The sequence below is a fragment of the Chrysochloris asiatica genome, unplaced genomic scaffold (assembly GCF_000296735.1).
Source record: "Chrysochloris asiatica unplaced genomic scaffold, ChrAsi1.0 scaffold00006, whole genome shotgun sequence".
NCBI lineage: Eukaryota > Metazoa > Chordata > Mammalia > Afrosoricida > Chrysochloridae > Chrysochloris > Chrysochloris asiatica.
The window spans coordinates 36,469,256-36,481,704 of NW_006408524.1; the positions used below are offsets into that span (position 1 = coordinate 36,469,256).

The 12,449-nt window shown below is 38.7% G+C and overlaps 1 protein-coding gene across 1 annotated transcript; it reads left to right on the forward strand.

Annotated features, from left to right (window-relative positions):
• Window positions 1–4,991: 4,991 nt before the first annotated feature.
• On the forward strand, window positions 4,992–6,017 carry LOC102827810 (ribose-phosphate pyrophosphokinase 1-like). The gene has a single exon (XM_006832236.1). It carries the CDS (start codon window positions 5,052–5,054, stop codon window positions 6,006–6,008), a length of 957 nt encoding a protein of 318 aa, XP_006832299.1. The 5' UTR covers window positions 4,992–5,051; the 3' UTR covers window positions 6,009–6,017.
• The last annotated feature ends 6,432 nt before the right edge of the window (window positions 6,018–12,449 follow it).

Below are 12,449 nucleotides of genomic sequence, written 5' to 3' on the forward strand. Positions count from 1 at the left end.
CCCAGGATCGAACATTGTTTCGTTCTGCTGTGCATGGAGTCGCTATGAGTCGGTTCTGACTCGATGGCACCTGACAACAACAACAACAACAAGTTAGTTACTACCTCCATTTCCAGTCTATAAATTGACAGATTTCCAACTAAAATCTCAGTAAACACACACAGTAGTTGTTGTTGTTGTTAAGTGCCATCGAGTCGGTTCCAACCCATAGTGATCCTGTATAGGGTTTCCGAGAAGCAACTGGTGAGCTTGAACCGCCGACCTTGCAGTTCAAACGGCTTTGCAGTCTGGCACACTAACCCACAGTGCCACACCAGGAGTCAATTTTGCAAACAATCACAAAACAAACTTTAAAGTATTCCTACCAATATGTAGATCTGTGTGAAATTGCTTTCTTATAGTATTGTGGATGATTATTATGAACAAAATAAATGAGATAAGGTAATGGTACAATAATGATCTGAAACTGTGAGTCAAAAGAGTAAGATTAAAGGCACAAAGAAACCCTTCCTAATAAACAAGGAGATAACTGCTGGAAAGAAAAATATGTTCCTTGTTTGAAATTAACTGCCAAACATTCTCAACCTACACAAAGCTGTCATAAAGGACATCTAAATCTGTTCTTGTTTGTAACATGTGTTGTGACAAGATTTGACAGTTTATCAAAGAACTATAATTGCCACCTAAACATCTAGCATTTTGTCAACTGCAAGTATGTTTAGTGAAAGCATTTATTTCACTTTAAATACAACAACCATTTTTCTCTACTTTCTGAAAGAACTGACTGCATTTCTTTTCTCCTTAGCTGATCAAACTGCATCAGGCCTTCTTGAATTATTAATGTTGGAATTGTGAAGGGTAAAAGAATAATCAGTAAAGCAAGAAACTATTACCAAGGTAATTCACATATATTCTGGGTACTGACTCAAAAGACCTTCAAAATACAACAATTCTCACAAAGCTACAGAGATGACATTTAAATATGCTTGCTTTGGGAAGGAAAAAGGATATGGCATTTTCTCTATATTACAATTTTCATTTCCATAGTAGTTTATATTTAAAAATGATGTCTTAAATAAAAATTTAAAAAAACCCACTATTGTTCAATAGGCATCATTTCTACCTGTAGCTTATGTCAGAATCAGCCAATGACAAGACATATGTCTTCTCAGCTTATAGAAAGCAAAGTAAACAGGAACCAAATCCCCTTGCAATAGATCCACACAATAAAAATGTCAAAGAAACAAAAATATTTCCATTATACTATTAATGGTTCATTTCTTTCTGGAAATAGTTTTTTAAAGCAAAAGAATTTTCCAATCTCAGATTTGGGGGTTTCTTTCTTGTAGTTGTTTGGTAAAAGGATAAAATTTTTATGCAAACATCTTTGCACTGTTAGTTGCAGCAGGATCAATTTCTACTCGTGGCAACATCATGTGTGCAGAGTACAACAGCTCCTTCCTAAGGGTTTTCAGGCTGTGACCTTTCAGAAGCAGATTGCTAGGGTTATCCTCAGAAGGGCCGCTGGATGAGTTCAAATAGCCAAATTTTCAGCTCTTAATCTTTTGCACAACCCAGAAGTTCCTAGTTATTTAATTTTCCCATCATTCTGATAAACTGCAAAGCAAAGCAAAGGCCTGAAAGCAGCATTTAAAACAAACAAAAAAGCCTTACTTGGAAATTCAGGAATCCCACATTCTAATTCATGTTCTGTCTTTTAGATCCAAGTTAAATTGCTTCATTTCTCTGGCCTCAGTTACCTGTCTATAAATTGGGGTATTAAAAAGATAATCTCTAAGGCTATTTCCATTTTAAATATTTTACGATTCTAGACAAATCCCTGGAATTATGTGATATAGCAACAACCAGAACTTGAAGCAAAAATAGCAGCAAGACAAAAATTTCTTCTACTTAACACCTCAAGAAAATGCAACACACTATGGGTGTTTAATGTTTACATTAGCATTCAGTACTATTTAGGTAATACTAAGTCTATTTAAAATCTGTTTTGTTTTTCTTTAAAAACTGAAAAATGTGTGACACACTGAGAACACTAAATGAAAAAGAATAATCAGTTTAGTTAAAACAAAAAATTCACTGCCAGTGAGTGGACTCTTCTTCATAGTGACCCTATAGGATTGAATAGAACTGCCCCCCAGAATTTCCAAGACTATAAATCTTTATGGCAGCAGATGGCCACATCTTTCTCCCACTGAGCAGCTAGTGGGTTTGAACAGCTGACCTTTTAGCTAGTAGCCCATTGCACCACCAGAGCTCCTTAATTTGAGTCCCGGTGTGGCACTGTGGGTTAATGTGCCAGATTGCTAAAGCCATTTTAACTGCAAGGTTGGCTGTTCAAGTTCAACAGTCACTCCTCGGAAACCCTATACAGGGTCACTATGGGTCAGCATGGACTCGACGGTCGGTACTTTAACAACATAACAACAAACAATGAACTTACTGTTTTTAAATTAAGACCCAAGATTTTCTTTAGAAAGCAATGTATGTAGTCTGGCTGGGGATGAGAATTATATGGTATATAATAGGCGGGTCTATTGATTTTCTGATAGAAAAGAACCTTAATGAAGGTCTGTGGACAGAAAAGAGCCTACAGGTACTATCAACCATGAAGACTATGAACTGAAGTGAAAGCATATTGGTGTGAGGGAAAGAGGTGATTGAATAAATAGCAGAATATTTTGATATAGTCTTTTGGATGCAACTGTATATATGACTTTTTAGCAAAAGTTTATTCAATATGTAAAAATACTTTTCATAGCAAAGTAATGTGATTCATAGGCACTGATGAATCTTACCCCTGTCTGTTGCCAATCATGTTCCTTACCCTGTACTTGAACTTTGGGAAACTCAGAAGTGGGTAAAGAAAATATATTCAACAAATGATTTTTAAATGCCAAAATACAAAGTGAGATCATTTGTTTTGTTTTATTTTGTTTTTGACTAAGTCAAAATATCCCAGCATCCAAATGTTAGACTCACTGTTAGCTGGATAAGAATGTATGACCTGAGGGATTGTAACCATAGCAATGAAACTATATATATATATACGATAGGCTGAATGTAAAACTAAGGTTCTCCCATGTAAACGATCACATAATTTGCAATAAAACATTAAAAAAATAAATAAGTATGACCTGTATCAGATGCCCTCATTATTTTCACAACACAGTTCAATATCGAAATTCTTGGTATGTATGTATGGTCCCTTCCACTCCCTGTCCAACTACTCCAACCCAGCAATGCACTGTGGGGTCTATGGAATTACAATTTCCTAGTAAAATACTTAATCATCAAATATATTTTATTAGTTTTCTTAATTTTAATACCAATGAAAGTTTCAGTTCATCACATAAATTGTTGGCAGTAAAAAGTGACTATCTCCCTTTCTTCCTAACTCCCACTAGCATGCTTGCGGTTGTTGTTGTTAAGTGCCGCTGAGTTGGTTCTGACCCATAGCGACCCTATATTGGGTTTCTGAGGAGTGGCTGGTGAGCTTTAACCGCTGACTTTACAATTCAAACCAATTTTGCAGTCCAGCGTATTAATCCACACCACCACATCATCCTCCCCAAAAGACAACTATATTAAAAACAAAATTGAAAAACAATTTAAAAAACAAAAAACAACCCACCAGGCTTGCTGGTTGAATAGAGACCAGTGGGATCTCCAAGACTTTGGCTCTTAACACCTGCAGGTATGGAAATGGATTCATCATCAATTTTTGGTCAAACAATGAGCAAGTCTATTGGGGGATTAATAGCACTAGGGAGTGTGTACACCTTGAAATGACTAACATTTGAGATTGGAAGGACAGCATTTACCCAGGGACCAAGTTTAGAGGGGTCAGGAAAAACGTAGAAATGGAAATGAGAAACACAGGGAAGAGGGAGGAATGCAGTTTCATTGTGGGGATACAGTCATGAAGTGAAATGAGATGTGTATGAATTGTTGAATGAATGACTGCTATGCTCTGTAAATCTTCACCCAATTCATATTTTTAAAAGGGATTCCCATTTGCTTCTTTGAGTCTTGCTTAATTCTAAATACATAAATGCTATATTATGCATATTTTGTGACTGATTAAGAAAAATCCATATGATTACACATAAATCAGTGTCTTTAATGTCTGCAAGTATAGGTACAATAAATTATTTGATAACCTAGCTATTGATGAACATTTATTGATTTCCAGACTCTGCTTTATAAACAGTTCTAGAGCGATTACTATTTTTCATCACAAATGTATGCCCTATAAGCAGCGAAACAATATTGAATGAATAACACCCAGCAACAAACACTCTTATCAATATATTTGGGGTATAATTGTATTTCTCTTGGATTCCTAAAAGTAGACTCAGTAGAAGGCTATATGAAAAGTTTCCCTTGCAAAATCTACACCCACGTTCTACTATATTCAAACGGAAGGTTATCAATCCTATAATTTCTGACCACTTAATAAGTAAAAATAATTAGCATTTTCTTGATTACTGCTGTTTTTACCAGTTACATGCTTTTTTTTTTATCGTGATGGCCTGTATATATCATTCTCAACTTTGAAAGTTTAATTCTTTTTCACTCAGCTAAAGGAACTTTGTCTAAAGCACACTTGCAACCATTTTCTCTAGTTTGTAACTTTCCTTTTAAAACGTCCATTTTTTGCCTTGTAGATGGTGTGTAGTTTATAGATAAAATACAAATTATATATCATCCTATGTTGTTCTATATTATATAATACAAATGTATGTATACATAAAATACAAATTTGCTACCGAAGCCCTCAGAAACTAATACAATCAAAAGAGACGTTCCATGGACTGATGAAAGATTTAATTCTCTAATTTAAAAGTGTCAAATGGGAGCCAAGCAGGAATTTCAAAAATAGCCCAGCGGCGGTTTAGAGTCTCGTGCGGGGTTGGAATTTAAGAGGAGTAACGATGCAAATCCGTTAGTGCTGAATCTACTAGGACTTCGATTTAGCCTTGGTATCTGCGTGATTGCTGAGCAGCGTGCTAATAGGGTAATTGGCTAAGATGCCGAATATCAAGATCTTTAGCGGCAGCTCCCACCAGGACTTGTCCCAGAAAATTGCCGACCGCCTAGGCCTGGAGCTAGGCAAGGTGGTGACTAAGAAATTCAGCAACCAGGAGACCTGCGTGGAAATTGGCGAGAGTGTGCGTGGAGAGGATGTCTACATTGTTCAGAGTGGTTGTGGTGAAATCAATGACAATCTAATGGAGCTTTTGATTATGATCAATGCGTGCAAAATCGCTTCCGCCAGCCGGGTTACAGCAGTTATCCCGTGCTTCCCTTATGCCCGGCAGGATAAGAAAGACAAGAGCCGAGCCCCAATCTCTGCCAAACTTGTTGCAAATATGCTATCTATCGCAGGCGCGGATCATATCATCACCATGGACCTGCATGCGTCTCAAATTCAGGGCTTTTTTGACATCCCGGTGGATAATTTGTATGCAGAGCCAGCAGTTCTAAAGTGGATAAGAGAGAAGATCTCAGAATGGAGAAACTGTACAATTGTCTCACCCGATGCTGGTGGAGCTAAAAGAGTGACCTCCATTGCAGACCGGTTGAATGTGGACTTCGCCTTGATTCACAAAGAACGGAAAAAGGCCAATGAAGTAGACCGCATGGTACTGGTAGGAGATGTGAAGGATCGAGTGGCCATCCTTGTGGACGACATGGCCGACACTTGTGGCACCATCTGCCATGCAGCTGACAAACTTCTCTCAGCTGGAGCCACCAGAGTTTATGCTATCTTGACTCATGGAATCTTTTCTGGCCCAGCCATTTACCGCATCAGCAATGCGTGCTTTGAAGCGGTAGTAGTCACCAATACCATACCCCAGGATGATAAGATGCAGCATTGCTCCAAAATACAACTCATCGACATCTCCATGATCCTTGCGGAAGCCATCAGGAGAACTCACAATGGGGAATCTGTTTCCTATCTGTTCAGCCATGTCCCTCTATAAAGAATAACTTCTGAGTTACTAGATTTTATTTTTAAATTAAAATAAAACCAACCTCCGCTTTATTTTCCATGGGCGCATTTAATGAAAATTCCAGTAGAAGGCCCAGCTTGCTCCATCCCACATCAGGTATTTAAGAGTTTGTTTTTACTGGGGGGAAATACAGATTGGGATTAATTGCTGGGGTATCTGCATTGTCTCATTCTGGCTTTGTTGATTTTGTGAACCTTGCAGCTTGAACTACAACTCAAACAGGGAAAAATGTCAGACTTCTGAAGGTAGTACATAGAGGTGTCTGAATACGATTGGGAAATCGTAGACTACTTTAAATGTGAACAATTTGGTCTTTGCTCAGAAAAAAATAACAACAAAGCCAACCCAATTAATCTGTACCTGTCTCCTCCTCCGCTCCCCTCACCCCCATGGATCACAGATTCTCCAAGGTCTATGCTAAACTGAAGCAAGAAACCTGTTGTTGTCATTGTTGTATGCTGTCAAATAGATTCTGACTCGTAGCAAACTGGCATAGGGTTTTTGAGAGCAGCTGGTAGGTTTGAACTGCCAACTTTGCAGTTAGAAGTCCAGTGTTTATCATACAGCACTATTTGTTGTTGTTAAGTGCCGTCGAGTCAATTCCAACCCATAGCGACCCTGTATAGGGTTTCCAAGGAATAGCTGGTGAGCACTATACCAGGACTCAAAAGAGCCCTTGTTGTTGTTGTTATGTGCCATCCAGTCGGTTCCAACCCATAGGGACCCAGTGTAGGGTTTCCGAGGAGCAACTGGTGATTTTGAACCACCGACTTCGCAGATCAAACCAACTTGGCAGTCCAATGCACTAACACACAGTGCTACACCAGTTTCCCAAAAGACCCCTGTTGTTGTACTTATTAGGTACCGTGGAGTCAGTTCCAACTCATAGTGACCCTGCACAGGGTTTCTGAGGCTGTAATATTTACGGGAGCAGAATGCCTCATCTTTCTTCCACAGAACCACTTATAGCTCCGAACTGCTGATCCTGAGGTTGGCAGCCAGACTCATAACCACTACACTACCAGAGCTCCTAGGAAACTCCAAATCTAGTTCTGCTTGTTGAGCTCTTCATAAGGCAGGAGCAAGCAGCTTTCAAGTTGAGTAGCTATTCGATGGAGGAAGATTAATCAGCCATTACTGACTGGAGACTATGCATCTTACATTCTCCTTTGTGCTTTTTCTTTTTGATTTGGTATAACCTTCAGCCATCTTGAGGATTTCCTTAGCAAATAATCTCTTGGGCCCAAATATTCTTTTGGAAAGCAAACTTGTTTACTACTATGTAATGTCTAACATTTACATAAAATGATTTTGTTTTATTTTAATCTTCCCTAATCATAGTGGTTACGAATCGGGCTGCGAACCTTAAGGTCAGCAGTTCGAAACTACCAGCCGCTCCGCGGGAGAAAGATGAGGCTTTCTACTCCCGTAAGGATTTACACCCTCGGAAACCCTGTACAGGGTCGCTATGGGTCGGAACCGACTCGACGGCACTTAACAACAACAACAACAACAATCTATTATTACCACATTAATAGATTTCAGGAAGAGTGAATTTGGATTAATTTAAATATTTAATTATCTTCTTTCCTTGGATCTGTTTGGTCTGATATTTGTATTTAAAAGATTTATGTCATTGGTTCTTTAGATGTCTATAGATGTGTGTGTGTGTGTGTGTGTGAAATCCTACACCCTGATGTATCAAATGAAATTTCTCATGCACCAGAATATAGAGAAAAGCCCTAAAAGTCTCTAAAAGGTAAAATAAAAACAAGATGGCTTTAAAGAGACAATATTCCTATTTAATAGTCAAACTTCTTTGAACATCGAAACAATCAGAAAAGTAGAAAACGTTTTTGCTGTTCTAAGGAGCTCTGGTAGTGTAATGGTTATGAATTGAGCTGTTAATCGTATGGTCATCAGTTCGAAACTACCAGCTGTTCTGTGGGAGAAAAATGAGGCTTTCTGCTCCCGTAACGATTTACAGCCTCAGAAATCCTGTGCCAGGGTCACTATGAGTCGGAACCGACTCCACGGCACATAACAACAACAACAAGGATATATTATTTTGATCTTATATTTCTGGTCCCACACAAACTATCCATTAAATTTAAGGGCAAAATCAAGACATTTCTGTATATTAAAGGATTCAATCTACCCCTATGAATGCTTTCTAAAGTGTTAGATGAAAAGAAAAATACACAGTATGAAAAATAATGGTGAGCAAAGAAATAAGTGAAATCTGAGTTATAAATACAATTTTTCATGACATGATTATGAATATTTTGGCCATTTTCCATGCAAATTTCACATAAAAATTGAGTCACAACATAAAGCAAAATTTAAAAAATCTGGAAATGAAATTCCAAATATGTCCACAAAACATGGGAGGTTGGCAGAGGGGGAAGAGGGTAGGGGAGGATTTGTGTAAGTATACTAAGAAGCTCTTTTGGTTTGGAACGGAGGATCCTGGCCCCGACACTGTGGGATAAAGCACTGGACTGCAAGGTCAGCAGTTCAAACTCTATAGTCACTCCTTGAAAACCCTACACAGGGTGACTATGAATAGGAACTTACTCAATGGCACTTAACAACATTATAGAAAAAAATGAGTTTAAACATGTTTCATAAAATTAAAGAACAACTAAGAGAAGAAAAGAAGGAGTTGATAACTCCCAAATTTCTAGGGAAAAAAAAGACATAAGCAAAACTAAGCAAAGTCAACTAAAAATTAAATATAAATAAGAAAGAAAACAAAGCAAACAGAAAGCACCAAATGTATGTTATCACAATTAAAGTTCATGGGTTAAATTAAGCTAATATAATCCACAGATGAAGAAAAGTAATATTATAGGACTTAAATAGCTCCATTATAGTACTTAATCTAATAACTATATATGGAAATTTATTGGAGAATTCCCATTTTTTTTCAAACATTTATAAATACTAACAATAGATCACAACGTTTTAAAAAACAAATATTTTATTGTGAATTGAGTAAAGGCTTACAGACAAGATCATCAGTTTTACATTCAATGAATCATACTTTGTTTCATCCCAATGGTTGCAATCCCCTGCATGCAACAACGTTTACCCCACTTAATCTCTGTGGTAACTGTTCCTATTCCACTCTCCTTCTCAACTTTGTCCTTAGGTGAATGTGACGGTTTTTATCTGGAATGATTGGCCATTCCATGGTGAGCATACCTTAACTAGTATTATTGTACATCCTAAATAACTATTTACTGCTTGGTTAAAAATGGGCCATGAAGGTGAGTTCCTTTCCAGACCTGAAGAGTGGTGCAGAGCCACAGTCTTGAGTTCCTCCAGTCTGTTTTTAATCAGTAAGCCTGGTCATTTTTTTGTAATTTTGGGTTTTGCTCCACATTTTCTGTTACTTTATCTGGGACCTTCTGTGATCCCTTTCAGAAAAGTTGGTAGTGGTAACCAAGGACCATGTAGTTCTTCTGGTCTCAGAGTCATGGTGACTGATGTTCACCTGCTCCATTGTTCCATTGCGCTAGTTGATTCCAAGTATGTTCAATGTTCTTCTTTATTCCACACATGGAGAGACCAATAGTTGCACCTTAAATGGTTGCTCTGAAGTTTTTAAGATCCCAGATGCTACTCACCAAAGTAGGATGTTGAACATTGTCTTTGTGGACTATGTTATGCCAATTGGCCATGGTGTCCCCTGAGACTGTAGTCCTGGGCCTAACTCATTGCCTTAAGATGTTGGATAATATATTAAAAGTTTTCATCATTTTGCCCCCTGTGTGATCCACTACACTAATTGGTGTGTTTGCAGCAAAAATGAAAGACTCGTGTACTCATAATAATATAATAATACTTAATATAATACTTAATAATACTCTTTGAGATCCCTAATATTATACTGTGGTTTCAAGGTTCCCTCTGAATATAGTTTAAAACACTGTCTTAGTTCTCTAGTTCTGCTATGAAAGAAATACCACAAGTGGATGGCTTTAACAAACAGAAATTTATAATTTAAATATCTTCTTTCAAACCCTTAAATGTTGGTAGGTGTACTACCACTCTTCCTCCTATATCTGTTCAACCTATGTATCTGTCCATGTCTCTAGTCCTAGAACACTGTTGTTCCAGACTTGTGTACATAGCACTATTTACCTCTAGCCTCTTGTACCCTTGCATACATTCCTGTATCTTCACCTGTCTTCATCATTCTTTTGCCAACCTCCCTCTTCTTGTTTGTTTATTGCTGTCCCTGTCACCCAAATTAACATGTTTTGCTCTCTAGCCAGTGAATTACTCTCCCTTCCCTCCCACCCTGGCAACTGTCAAAGAATGTTTCTTTTAGTATGAAAGCCTTTCATGAGTTTTTACAACTGTAGTCTCATAAAATATTTATCCTTTTGATCAAACAAACACTCTTGAATTTTTAAAAGGATCTCATATAAACCATATATACTAAAGTAGCTTTACTATAATCATTTGACAATAATGTTATAAAAATTTCAGTAAAATAGGACAAGAATAAAACTTTCTTAATCCAATAAAGGAAATCTACTTGAAATTTACAAAAACCTGGTAAATGTGGTTATGAGTATGGCTGCTAATCTCATGTAGTTCAAAACTACCAGTGGTTCCACGAAAGAAAGATGAGGCTTTCTGCTCCCATAAAGATTTATAGCTCAGAAACCCTATACAGGGTCTCTATGAGTCAGAAATCAAGTCTAAAGCACATAACCACCACCAGCACCAAAGATGAAACACTGAAGATATTCCTTTTAAAAACAGAAAAACTCGACTGAAGAATAGATAAACAAGCTGTGGTAGATACATACAATGGAGTACTATGCTACCTTGAAAAATAACAAGCTGCATGCCACTTCCTAAAATGGATGAACCTTATGGACATTATGTTGAGTGAAATTCGTAAATCACAAAAGGAAAAATACTGCATAGGACCAGTACTGTAAAAGACTAAGAAAAAGAACCCATACTATCCCACTAAAGTGAATTCCTAGCAGGCTGCTAGGACATAGGGGTAGGGTTAAGGGTGCGAGGGGAAGGTGGAGCACTGGGCAGAGAGTAGACACAGGACAGTTTGGGAGGGGGGTTGGGGAGCAATATACAAGTAGGTAGAGGGGAATGGAAGAACAAAGCAGATGGGAGAACAAACTAGACAGGAATGAATGAGCTAAATGGGACAGAAGTAAAAAATGATGTAGGCCTAGCCTTGGAACGACAGGGCTATGGGATAGAGAGACGGGGATATGGTTGGAATGGGGAAAAGGGGGGAATAATGTTAGGAGGCTTGGCGGACTTTTGAACCTTGGTTTCTCATACATTATATTATAAAACAGACATGGGAGGGGGAGAGAAAGGGATAGCCAGAGGTGTCACCATAGAAAGCTTGTAAATCCGTCTTCTGCCTATAACTGATTGGAATACCTAAAATGGGACTACAAGGTATCCAGTGAAGGAGGATTCCTGAAGAGTCTTGGCAGTACAGAAGAATATAAATCAAAGCCTAACCACATCCAGACCTTCAGAGACGGGAAATCTTCCTCTTGAAAAGGCAAGCAGACCAGCCTGAAACAGCCAGAAAACAAGAAGATACTTCTTGAAAGAAAGATCTACAAGAAAAACACAGAACACTAAGGGCAGTCCAACTGCTACCACAAGAACAAGTTGGTTGCTAGCCCAGGAGACATCAAGGCAAGTGGACGGGTCCTCTCCCAAGCGCAAATCCTCTCCCAAGACTAAGACGTAAAGGAAATACATGCTCTGATTGGCCACCATGCATGTCACCCATAAAGAGAAGTGGCCCAAGAACACCAATGAAGCGGTGAGCTAAGCCCTGCATCATTCAACAGACTACTGTGAACTCGGGTGGAGACTCGGTCTCCCAGCAGTGAGGCGGGACTGTGGGACTCACAGGCTCAGAGTCAGTGACACAGCTACAGAGGACTAGAGTGGAGAACGAAGAGACCAGCTGATAAGAAGAGGGCAGACAGACGCAAGAACACCCACACTTGCAGATGATACCCACTTGACCTGGCTTCAATGACTGGATGAACAGAACTCAACCCGAGGAATAAAAAAGAAGGGGGGTGGGGGTGGGGAAGTGTCATATGATATGAACTGTATGAACTGGACCTACACCTCTACCTACAGTAGCTCAAAACAGGAAACAATTACCGGCTACAAGAGTTATTCCCATCCCCTCCATACAAAGAGTGGAAAGGGTTGGGCAACTTGAACATGGCTACCCATAATGGGGGGGAGGGATACAAAGGTAAGAAGTGACTGGTTTACAAGCTTTCAAGAGGGAACCTAGATCCACAGGGCGGGGAGGATAGTGGAGTCTCCAGTGAATGGTACCCAACCTGTCTAGGAAGGGCTGATGAAAGGAAATGCAGACGG

What these genes read in the sequence shown, in the direction of transcription:
- LOC102827810 (XM_006832236.1), top strand. Translation starts at nt 5,052, where the DNA reads ATGCCGAATATCAAGATCTTTAGCGGCAGCTCCCACCAGGACTTGTCC.